The 12,893-nt window shown below is 49.0% G+C and overlaps 1 protein-coding gene across 1 annotated transcript in view; it reads right to left on the minus strand.

Moving 5' to 3' along the window:
- Nucleotides 1-390: 390 nt before the first annotated feature.
- Nucleotides 391-12,893, minus strand: part of LOC142243954 (collagen alpha-4(VI) chain-like) — a 261,579-nt gene continuing 249,076 nt past the window's right edge. The window contains exon 42 of the mRNA XM_075316147.1: nt 391-904. Coding sequence (XP_075172262.1) covers nt 741-904 — 164 coding nt within the window. The 3' untranslated portion in view covers nt 391-740. The remainder of the gene's footprint in view (nt 905-12,893) is intronic.

A 12,893-nucleotide genomic window follows, 5' to 3' on the forward strand; every position in this document is an offset into this window, starting at 1 on the left:
GCACTGGGGCTAACATCAGCACGATTACATGTAATGTGGGGACCCCAAAAAAAAATGTTTGTAAAAGCTCGCCCACGCTCCCCAGAAAGTGATATGCTTATGGCTGGCTGTTTGTGGGCGGAGATTCAAACTGCCAATCAGTTACTTGCTCCAGGGTTTGGGTCAAGCTTGAATAAGTGGAGGCTCGGATCCTTGGCTGCTGGCAAACCGAACCTTCACAGAACCGCTTATTTCTAGCCATAATCATCAACATTAGCTGAAATAAATACTTGAAATAGATCCCTCTGTGTGTAATGACTCTATATAATATATGTTCTTCCCTTTTTGTATTGAATTACTGAAACAAATTAACTTTTTGGTGATATTCTAATTTATTGAGATGCACCTGTATACATTCCCACAATACGATTTACTTCAAGAATCTGATTCCTGTAATTCAAAATACCAGTTCTGAAATGATTGATCCTTCTGTAGACAACAAATAGATGAGTGAAACTTGAGGTATAAAAACCTAAAGTGCAGTTTAATGTGATTCAACACTTATTTTAATTTTATATATTTTTTTAAATAAAAGTAAAATTACATACAAATGTTCAGCTACACATTTTACATCTGCGTTGGCACCAGTAGAAAAGTTTACTTTTAAAACCAATTTATTGACAGTACAAATGTAGGATTTCTTCAAATGAGTGTTTATTTCTAGACCGCTCTTAAGTGCACAGTGATCTACTGAAATCACCTTATGGACAGGTGAGCTCACACTGCTCTTGAGTTTCGAATCTATTTTTGTTTCCTCCACAGCCTCCATACCAGAACTGGGCACACTTCTTCAGCTCCGAATTGTAGAACCACTTCAATGTATAATCTTGACAGTCTCCTTGGTCTAGCGTTAATGTGCAAATTTCTAAAGATAAAAAAAAATCCCCACGTTATGATATTTTTTCAACATTTAAAGAGGATCATAGATAAATAAAAATTCAGATTTTAGAGAAGATTTAACATTGCATACTATATTTGGTTTTTGCCACCCTACCTTCAGACAAACAAGTTAATCAACAGGAAGTGAACGCTGTGGCTGCCACTCACTTCCTGTTGATTACTGCTGTGTCCGAAGGTAGGGAGGCAGAAACCAGCTGTGGAGGTGAGTAAAAGCTTTTTTATTTTTATCTGTGTAAGGGAGTGGTCAGTGTGTGAAGATCTCTTCTCTGAAGACCCCAACCAAAATGTTTCATGATATTTTGTAACCGATGCTGTAGTAGATTTTATGCTGGTGCCATCTAGTGGCCAAAGAGCGTACAGTGTTGCATGTAATATTGAGTAATGTTAATGTGTGTTTATATGTCTTTAACAATGTAATGTGCTTTGTACCTTTTTGTGATATTGGGTAAAGTATAAGAAGGTTATACATAAAAATGTAGCAGAGTTGGGAAGGTGCAGGCGAGACAGTGCTGGTGAGGTGTTATAGCCGGATAGCATTTTCACAGCAAGTACACCAGGAGTAAAGGGAAGGTTGGCCCCTGGGAAGAGTTTGGGGAACTAGGTCCCTGGGACAAGGGGGATCTATAGGGAGAAGAAGATCCCTGCCTGAGGAGCAGGGTGTGCAGAATGACGGGGTTAGACCGGTCCCCCTATGAGCATGTCTATTGTTAGCAGCCTGCTGGGTGACATAGAGGTTCGTGGGAACCATCAGATACAAGACAGAGCTGAGCTGGGACCCTAGGTAATGGACAGGGTTGAACCAGCCTGTTGGGAGAGAACGCAGCCAAGAGAAGTGACAGTATAAGAGACAGATATAAGAACGGAAAAGAGGAAGGATTTTAAAGTGACTACATCTTGTATTAGAAACTCTGATAAAAGAAAAGTAAAGTGGTGTTAAAGAAAAGAGGATTTAATTGTTGTTGACTTGTTGATTGACCCTGAACCAGAAGATAGCAGGAGCCAAAGGATCCCCAGGTGTCAAGTAAGTGGACGAACCCCAAACGTCTACTGGGCCCTCAATCTACCTGTAGCATGATCAGGGGATTGCACAACACACTGACCATGACTACAGCACCCCCTGAACCCCCTGTTGACACCTCGGGGAAACATGTGGAATCAGAAGGGGCTGAGTAGTGGACAACCCCTTTAAAGAAGTTGTCCAGTTACCAAAACTTTTTTTTTTTCTGATAAATCTTGCTAATATGTGCCCCTCAAACATCTATTATGTTTTTTCAGCAAAATTACCTTTTATTGTGCATTAGCAGCACATGCTCATTGCTGGCTCCAGCTCTGATGGGGTTAATCTCTCCTCTGACTTCCTGTGTTCAGTTCCTACAAGTCCCAGAATTCTTTGTGGCTCTAGGGCGGTGTCTAGCTTATCTAACACACCCATTGTGTCTAATACACTCACTCTGCTCCCACCCAAACCCTCCTCCCTGCCTCTTCCCAGTGGATGCACTGAGATCAATCACACAGAGACAGCAGCAGCTCTACACAGCCAGGGGAAGAAAGTGTGTGTGCGCGTATATACAGTGTATGTGTATGTGTGCGCGTATATACAGTGTGTGTGTGTATATACAGTGTGTGTGTGAGTGTGTATGTGTGTGTGTATGTCATACTCACCTGTCTGCAGGGTCCCGGTGCCATGCCTGCTTCCAGCCCCTGTCTCGGTACCGCCGCTTCGGCTGTGTGCAGTCTCCATGGGGCACGTACGAAGCTTGCAGGACCTGGCGGTGGATCACCTGATGCAGTCACCTGACGCATCAGCTGATCGATTCTCGCGGTGCCGGCGGCCGGCTATCAGCTGATCCTGCCGTCAGGGGACTTCATCAGCTGATTACCGGCAGCTCCTGCAGTGATGGGCCAGGATCAGACTCCGCTGCAGGAGCTGCCGGTAATCAGCACAGACGTGAGTATTTATTTATTTATTTATTTATTTTCTACTGATGCATCAGCTGATTGTATAATCGGCTTTTATACAATCAGCTGATGTGTGATGTGACTCACGTAGTTTAACCTGACACATCATCTGATCGCTTTGCCTTCCAGCAAACCGATCAGATGATATTGGATCCGGATTGGACGGTGCAGGACCCTAACCCAGGATTACTGCGGAGGGGGGGGTTTTCCAATAAAGATGGAGTCACTAATTGTGTTGTGTTTTATTTCTAATAAAAATATTTTTCTGGGTGTTGTGTTTTTTTTTTATCATTACTAGAAATTCATGGTGGCCATGTCTAATATTGGCGTGACACCATGAATTTCGGGCTTAGGGCTAGCTGATAATATACAGCTAGCCCTAACTCCATTATTACCCAGCTAACCACCCGGCATCAGGGCAGCTGGAAGAGTTGGATACAGCGCCAGAAGATGGCGCTTTTATGAAAGCGCCATTTTCTGGGGTGGCTGCGGACTGCAATTCGCAGTGGGGGTGCCCAGAAAGCTTGGGCACCCTTCACTGTGGATTCCAATCCCCAGCTGCCTAGTTGTACCCGGCTGGACACCAAAATTAGGCGAAGCTTACGTCATTTTTTTTTTAAATTATTTCATGAAATTCATGAAATAATTAAAAAAAAAAGGGCTTCTCTATATTTTTGGTTCCCAGCCGGGTACAAATAGGCAGCTGGGGGTTGGGGGCAGCCCGTACCTGCCTGCTGTACCCGGCTAGCATACAAAAATATGGCGAAGCCCATGTCATTTTTTTTTCCTTTTGGGTAAAAAACTGCATACAGTCCTGGATGGAGGATGCTGAGCCTTGTAGTTCTGCAGCTTCTGTCTGCTCTCCTGCATACACTAGTGAATGGAGGATGCTGAGCCTTGTAGTTCTGCAGCTGCTGTCTGCTCTCCTGCATACACTAGTGAATGGAGGATGCTGAGCCTTGTTGTTCTGCAGCTGCTGTCTGCTCTCCCGCATACACTAGTGAATGGAGGATGCTGAGCCTTGTAGTTCTGCAGCTGCTGTCTGCTCTCCTGCATACACTAGTGAATGGAGGATGCTGAGCCTTGTAGTTCTGCAGCTGCTGTCTGCTCTCCTGCATACAATGAACATTTTGAATAAGGAAATGGCATCAGACCTTTTTTTTTTTTCATCAACAATCTTTAATGGCATTGTGCACTGATTAAAAACGCAGTGAGCAAAAACGCAGCAAAAAACGCACCAAATCGCGGCAAAAACGTGACATGCAGCACCGCAGGTGACAGAGCAGAGCAAGTTGGTGACATGCTCTGCTCTGACACATAGTGTGCTGCATGTCACTGTATCCACTCTGGGACTTGTTGTGCAGGTGACCGGATGATACATGTCACTAACTTGCTCCACTGTGACTTCTGCTGCATTGTTCCAACTGTATACACTCTAACCTGAACAAGTCTCAGAGTGGGGCAGTTAGTGACATGTATCATCCAGTCACCTGCACAACAAGTCCCAGAGTGGAAACAGTTAGTGAAATGCAGCATCCGGTCACCTGCACAACAAGTACCAGAGTGGTGAAAGATAGTGACATGCAGCACACTGTGTCAGAGCAGAGCATGTCACTGTCTCCACTCTGGGACTTGTTGTGCAGGTGACCGGATGATACATGTCACTAACTGCCCCACTCTGTGATTTCTGCTGCATAGTACCAACTGTATACACTCTCACCTGCACAACAAGTCCCATAGTGGAGATAGTTAGTGACATGTAGCATCCAGTCACCTGCACAACAAGTACCAGAGTGGAGAAAGATAGTGACATGCAGCACACTATGTGTCAGAGCAGAGCATGTCACTGTCTCCACTCCGCTGACCTCACAGCCCGTACACGCTGCGATGGATGCAGGGGGACACAGAACAAGTAATCGGCCGACACTGGAGTCATCTGATTATTTGGGATGAATGAGAAGTAAAATGCTCTGGTGCCCCCAACCCCCAGCTGCCTAGTTGTACCTGGCTGGGAACCAAAAATATAGAGAAGCCCTTTTTTTCATGAATTTCATGAAATAATTAAAAAAAAAAAATGATGTGGGCTTCGCCAAATTTTTGAGTCCAGCCAGGTACAACTAGGCAGCTGGGGATTGGAATCCACAGTGCAGGGTGCCCAAACTTTCTGGACCCCCCACTGCGAATTGCAGTCCACAGCTCCCCCAGAAAATGGCGCTTTCATAGAAGCGCCATCTTCAGGCGCTGTATCCAACTCTTCCAGTGGCCCTGGTGGCAGGTGGCATGCTGGGTAATAAGGGGTTAATACCAGCTATGTTTTACCAGCTGGTATAAAGCCCGAGATTCTTAATGTCAGGCCAAGTTTAACCTGGCCATTAATCTCCAACAAAAAAAAAAAAAAAAGACATCACACAGAGAAAAATGCTTTATTAGAAATAAATACACAGACACAGTAGGGACTCCATGTTTATTACTCCCTCTCACCCCTCCACGATGGAGAGATTTCTGTACTGACCATGCCAGGAGAGAGCGAGGAAAAAGAGCGAGCGGGGTGGAGGAAAAGAGAGTGAGCGGGGGGAAGGAAAAGAGAGCGAGCGGGGGGGAAAGAGAGCGAGCGGGGGGGAAAGAGAGCGAGCGGGGGGGAAAGAGAGCGAGCGGGGGGGAAAGAGAGTGAGCGGGGGGGAGAAGAGAGCGAGCGGGGGGAGAAGAGAGAGAGGGGGGGAGAAGAGAGAGAGGGGGGAGAAGAGAGAGAGAGAGGGGGGGAGAAGAGAGAGGGGGGGAGAAGAGAGAGAGGGGGGGAGAAGAGAGAGAGAGGGGGGGAGAAGAGAGAGAGGGGGGGCGAGAGGGGGGAGAGAGGGGGGGAGAAGAGAGGGGGGGAGAAGAGAGAGGGGGGGGAGAAGAGAGAGGGGGGAGAAGAGAGATAGGGGGGAGAGAGGGGGGGAGAGAGGGGGGGAGAAGAGAGGTGGGGGGGGGAGAAGAGAGAGAGCGGGGGAGAAGAGAGAGAGGGGGGGAGAAGAGAGAGAGGGGGGAGAAGAGAGAGAGGGGGGGAGAAGAGAGAGAGGGGGGGAGAAGAGAGAGAGGGGGGGGGAAGAGAGAGAGGGAGGGGGGGAGAAGAGAGAGAGGGAGGGGGGGAGAAGAGAGAGAGGGAGGGGGGGAGAAGAGATAGAGGGAGGGGGGGAGAAGAGAGAGAGGGAGGGGGGGAGAAGAGAGAGAGGGAGGGGGGGGAGAAGAGAGAGAGGGAGGGGGAGGAGAAGAGAGAGAGGGAGGGGGGGAGAAGAGAGAGAGGGAGGGGGGGGAGAAGAGAGAGAGGGAGGGGGGGAAGAGAGAGAGGGAGGGTGGGGAGAAGAGAGAGAGGGAGGGGGGGCAGAAGAGAGAGAGGGAGGGGGGAGAAGAGAGGGAGGGGGGGGAGAAGAGAGTGGGGAAAGAAGGGGGGGGGCAGAGGTGCTCTGTCACCAACTGTCTCCACTCTGTGACTTGTGGTGCAGGTGACAGAGTGCAGACAGTTGGTCCCATGCAGCAGGACAGATGGCAGAGCACAGCGGTGACATGCCTGTCAGTGTCTTGCTGCTGGGAGGAGCAGATGATCACACTGCCTGACACCGGCCGCTCTCCTGACATCGCAGCAGAGCGGGCGGGTGGAGAGTGTGAGCACATACTTACGTGCAGGGGGGGATTCAGCTGAAGAACCCCCCCCCCCCTGTACAGCACACTGGCACCCCGTGCCTCACCATCTGCAGGACGCTTAGCCGGCTCCACACTGACGTCCTTCGGATCCTCCCCTCGATGCTGAGCTGTGACGTGCGGTAGTCACCGCCCACAGCCCTGTCACTCAATCTGAGTGGTGCCAGCCTCCTGTGACGTACCCGACCAGTTTGAGAGCCCGGAAATGCCGGGACGTCAGAGGATGCTGGCGGCCACAGCTTCAGGGGGTCATGTGACAGGCACTGAGCGTGCAGCATAGCGCCGCTCAGTGCCAGAAATGGAAATACAAGCCAATGGAGAAAATACCTAGAATTGTAAGTAGAACTTCTACAGAAAATAAAAAAAATGGGTGAACCACCCCTTTAATATAGTAGAGGTGTCCTTGATCTAGATTATTCTCAGACACGCACTGTATGTAAAAAATGGTCCGATTATGACACTCAGACTAATTTTTTACATACCGTGTTTTTCATCAATAATTGGTCAGTGTTTCAGTATTTATTCTCAGTACTTAGGTTTCATTAGTGATTTTCCATATGAAAACATAAATAAATGGCAAAGCTTTTTCTATACATTGCACTTTTAATCATGGACAGCACACTGCTGCCATGTGTGTGCAATCTGTGATTTTCATGGAGCCCTAGTCTTATAGGGGTAATTTTTCATCCATGATTCTGATAAAAAAAACTGGTGTGTCTATGTTGATTTTCTCGCAGACACACAGTCCAGAAAAAACATATTTGTTCCATGGATATCCCATGAATTTTCAGTTTGCATGTAATCGGAGTAGTGAAACCCCCACTTGTATGTATAGATAACATATTTGAGGTGGGTTTTAGCCAAAATACATGCAAAATAAAATCTATTTGTCTATGTTTGGACATTACAGAATGTCTTTGTTGACCAATTCTACAAAGCTCAGAGCCCCCATAAAGGTGCAAGTAGAGAAATTAAGATATGATCCTACTGTTGACAATGATGAGGGTTCCAGCAGAGGTCCACATCTATCGGACATTTATGATATTTCCAGTATGTTATGAAATGCCATTATTGTCCTAAATGTGACAACCAGTGTGCCTTAAATTTCTCAGGTGGGACACTCTCTTAAAGGTCGTAGAGATTTTTCTGTCTATAAGCTTCCGAGATATTAACCTAGCACTATACATGAAACCTTTCAATTAATGGAGAATGAGCTGTATATAAACAAATTAAATGGCTTTTCCAGTCTCAGAATAAAGGTCTGCAGTGAGTAATTCTATGTGACTGCCAACTGCTGAATCATGACAGTGAACAATGCTTTATTCCCCCTGTGGTTGAGCATGGATACAATTTGCATATTTGAAGTCACATGTCAACTAGACTCCTCAGGGTCGGCGTCACCACCCGGCAAACCTGGTCAAATACCGGGGCCCTGGGCTGCTGGGGGGGGGCCCACTCGCAGTGGCAAGCCACGCCATCGCTATTCAGGGGGGCCCAATGCCCGCACTGTCACCGGCCTCCCCCCACCAAGGATCGCACTTTCAATTGTATCGACATCGCAGTTGCCGATACAATTAAAAGCAATGAATGATGATATGGAGCGGCGCGCTGCCTCTCTTATCATTCTCCCGCTGTGTCTGTCGGCACTCTGACAGCTCAGCAGCGGAGTGTGGTGACGTCAACACTGTGCGTCTGCAGTGAGGTCAAAGCGACAGCAGTGAACACACTGAGGAAGCTGAGCAGCGAGGGAACGAGGAGAAGTGAATATATATTCAATCACTGTGGCCAAACAACCATGGGGGGGCATTAAATGATATGGGGACTGTATACTACATGAGGGTGCCTAATGCTATCTGGGTCTGCATTGTGCGATATACGGGCTGTGTACTACATGAGGATGCCTAATGCTATCTAGGTCTGCACTGTGCTATATACAGGCTGTATACTACATGAAGGTGCCTAATGCTATCTGGGTTGGCATTGTGCTATATTCGGGCTGTATAATTCATGAAGGTGCCTAATGCTATCTGGGTCTGCACTGTGCTATATGGTGGCTGTACACTACATAAGGCTGCCTAATGCGATCTGGGTCTGCATTGTGCTATATGCGGACTGTATACTACATGAAGGTGCCTAATGCTATCTGGGTCTGCATTGTGCTATATACGGGCTGTATACTACATGAAGGTGCCTAATGCTATCTGGGTTTGCACTGTGCTATATACGGGATGTACACTACATGAAGGTGCCTAATGCTATCTGGGTCTGCAATGTGCTATATGGTGGCTGTATACTACCTAAGGGTGCCTAATGCTACCTGGGTTTGTATTGTGCTATGTGGTGGCTGTATACTACATGAGGATGCCTAATGCTATCTGGGTCTGCATTGTGCTATATGTGGGCTGTATACTATATGAGGGTGCCTAATGCTATCTGTGTCTGCATTGTGCTATGTACGGGCTGTATACTACATGAAGGTGCCTAATGCTATCTGGGTCTGCACTGTGCTATTTACGGGTTGTATACTACATGAAGGTGCCTAATGCTATCTGGGTCTGCACTGTGCTATATGGTGGCTATATACTAATAAGGGTGCCTAATGCTATCTGGGTCTGCATTGTGTTATATACGGGATGTGTACTACATGAGGATGCCTAAAGCTATCTAGGTATGCACTGTGCTATATACAGGCTGTATACTGCATGAAGGTGCCTAATGCTATCTGGGTTGGCATTGTGCTATATGCGGGCTGTATACTTCATGAAGGTGCCTAATGCTATCTGGGCCTGAATTGTGCTATATGCATGCTGTATACTACATGAAGGTGCCTAATGCTATCTGGGTCTGCACTGTGCTATATGGTGGCTGTATACTACATAAGGCTGCCTAATGCGATCTGGGTCTGCATTGTGCTATATGCGGACTGTATACGACATGAAGGTACCTAATGCTATCTGGGTCTGCATTGTGCTATATACGGGCTGTATACTACATGAAGGTGCCTAATGCTATCTGGGTCTGCATTGTGCTATATATGGGCTGTATACTACATGAAGGTGCCTAATGCTATCTGGGTCTGCAATGTGCTATATGGTGGCTGTATACTACATAAGGGTGCCTAATGCTACCTGGGTTTGTATTGTGCTATATGGTGGCTGTATACTACATGAGGATGCGTAATGATATCTGGGTCTGCATTGTGCTATATACGGGCTGTATACTACATGAAGGTGCCTAATGCTATCTGGGTCTGCACTGTGCTATATACGGGCTGTATACTACATGAAGGTGCCTAATGCTATCTGGGTCTGCACTATGCTATATGGTGGCTATATACTAATAAGGGTGCCTAATGCTATCTGGGTCTGCATTGTGCTATATGTGGGCTGTATACTACATTAGGATGCCTAATGCTATCTGGGTCTGCATTGTGCTATATGCAGACTGTATACTACATGAGGGTGCCTAATGTTATCTGAATTTGCATTGTGCTACATGCGGGCTGTATACTACATGAGGGTGCCTAATGCTATATGGGTCTGCATTGTGCTATATGGATGGGGGCTGTATACTACATGAGGGTGCCTAATGCTATATGGGTCTGCATTGTGCTATATGGGGGCTGCTTAATGTTATATGGGGGTTGCATAGTGCTATATGGGGGTTGCATAGTGCTATATGGGGGTTGCATAGTGCTATATGGGGGTTGCATAGTGCCATATGGGGCTACATAATGCCATATGGGGGCTGCATAGTGTCATATGGGGCTGCATAGTGCCATATAGGGGCTGCATTATACTACATGGGGGCTACATAATACTATATGGATGACTATGGCGGCTTCATAACACTATATAGAGCAGTGATGGCGAACCTATGGCACGCGTGCCACCAGGGGCACGCTGAGCCCATTCTGGTGGCACGTGTGCTGTCGCCCGATCCTGCAGTTTTGATCTGCTAGTGCAGTCGCGCCGGCAGATCAAATCTGTGTTGGACTCCTCCTCCCCTAGGCTGCAGTGGGTTGCCTAGGAGACAGAGGAGCGTCAGAGAGCAGCGCCGGCGCCGTCTGCTGGCCGCGTGGGAACTGAGGACCCAGCAGCGCGCAGCGGGGGAGCGTGTGCAGGTATGTGTGTTGCTTTTTTTTTTTTTATAACTCGTGTGCGGCAGCGGCAGCATGGGGTGGGAGAGGGGGAACGCACATGGCAGCGTTGGGTGGGAGAGGGGGAACGCACATGGCAGCGTGGGGTGGGAGAGGGGGAACGCACATGGCAGCGTGGGGTGGGAGAGGGGGAACGCACATGGCAGCGGGGGGTGGGAGAGGGGGAACGCACATGGCAGCGGGGAGTGGGAGAGGGGGAACGCACATGGCAGCGGGGGGTGGGAGAGGGGGAACGCACATGGCAGCGGGGGGTGGGAGAGTGGGAACGCACATGGCAGCGTGGGGTGGGAGAGGGGGAACGCACATGGCAGCGGGGGGTGGGAGAGGGGGAACGCACATGGCAGCGGGGAGTGGGAGAGGGGGAACGCACATGGCAGCGGGGGGTGGGAGAGGGGGAACGCACATGGCAGCGGGGGGTGGGAGAGGGGGAACGCACATGGCAGCGGGGGGTGGGAGAGGGGGAACGCACATGCCAGCGTGGGGTGGGAGAGGGGGAACGCACATGGCAGCGTGGGGTGGGAGAGGGGGAACGCACATGCCAGCGTGGGGTGGGAGAGGGGGAACGCACATGCCAGCGTGGGGTGGGAGAGGGGGAACGCACATGCCAGCGTGGGGTGGGAGAGGGGGAACGCACATGGCAGCGTGGGGTGGGAGAGGGGGAACGCACATGCCAGCGTGGGGTGGGAGAGGGGGAACGCACATGCCAGCGTGGGGTGGGAGAGGGGGAACGCACATGGCAGCGTGGAGTGGGAGAGGGGGAACGCACATGGCAGCGTGGGGGGGGGGAACATGCATGCCAGCATGGGAGGGGAACATGCATGCCAGGATGGAGGAAACATGCATGCCAGGATGGAGGAAAACATGCATGCCAGGATGGAGGAAACATGCATGCCAGGATGGAGGAAAACATGCATGCCAGGATGGAGGAAAACATGCATGCCAGGATGGAGGAAAACATGCATGCCAGGATGGAGGAAAACATGCATGCCAGGATGGAGGAAACATGCATGCCAGGATGGAGGAAACATGCATGCCAGGATGGAGGAAAACATGCATGCCAGGATGGAGCAAAACATGCATGCCAGGATGGAGGAAAACATGCATGCCAGGATGGAGGAAACATGCATGCCAGGATGGAGGAAAACATGCATGCCAGGATGGAGGAAAACATGCATGCCAGGATGGAGGAAACATGCATGCCAGGGTGGAGGAAACATGCATGCCAGGATGGAGGAAACATGCCACTATAGGGTACATTTACCAGGAAGGGGTACATTTACCTGGATGGGGTAAATTAACCAGGATTGGGAACATGTACCAGGAATGGGGTACATGCCGTGATGGGGGAACATTTACAAGGATGGGCAATATGTCAGGATGGGGTACATTTACCAGCATGGGGGAACATGCAAGAATGGGTAACATTTACCAGGATGGAGGACATTTACCAGGATGGGGCCATGATGGGGACAAATATACCAGAATGTAGGAAATCTATATCAGGATGGGGGACATGTTTACCAGGAAGTGGCCGAGGAAGGGGGACAGAACTACACAATGAAAGGGGAGGGGAGCAACTCGTACGTCTTTATGGGATTTCGAGATGTTCAGACATTGAAATGTAGATGTGGATTACAGGGTGACATCTGATTGCATTCAAGGCTAAAATCTCTGTCTAATATGCTGCAATTTTTTTCCAGAAAGATCAATCCAACTGCTGTGTCTGGAAAGGGCAGGGGCTCAGCTTCAATGTGTGGTAAGCATGAGTGTGATGCCCCCTGCTGAAGAGAAGACGGCAAAGGTAAGATTACAATCAATTCTTTATATAATAGGATTGGTTGGCACTTTGGAAAAAAAATTGGGTTTAGGGCTACAGTTGGGGCACTCGGCCTGTAAAAGGTTTGCCATGACTGATATAGAGGAATATGGGGGCTGCATATTACTATACCGCCAGAGTTGTATGTCCCCTCTACCCTGGTGCTGTATACCTCCTCAGAGCTGTATGTCCCCCCACCCCAGTGCTGTATACCCCCGAGAGCTGTATGTCCCCCCACCACAGAGCTGTATACCCCCAGAGCTGCATGTCACCCCCCCACCTCAGCTGTTTGCCCCTCCACCCCAGAGCCTCTGCCCCCCTCTAGAGCTGTATGCCCCCCTC

Source organism: Anomaloglossus baeobatrachus, chromosome 6 (assembly GCF_048569485.1).
Source record: "Anomaloglossus baeobatrachus isolate aAnoBae1 chromosome 6, aAnoBae1.hap1, whole genome shotgun sequence".
Lineage (NCBI taxonomy): Eukaryota > Metazoa > Chordata > Amphibia > Anura > Aromobatidae > Anomaloglossus > Anomaloglossus baeobatrachus.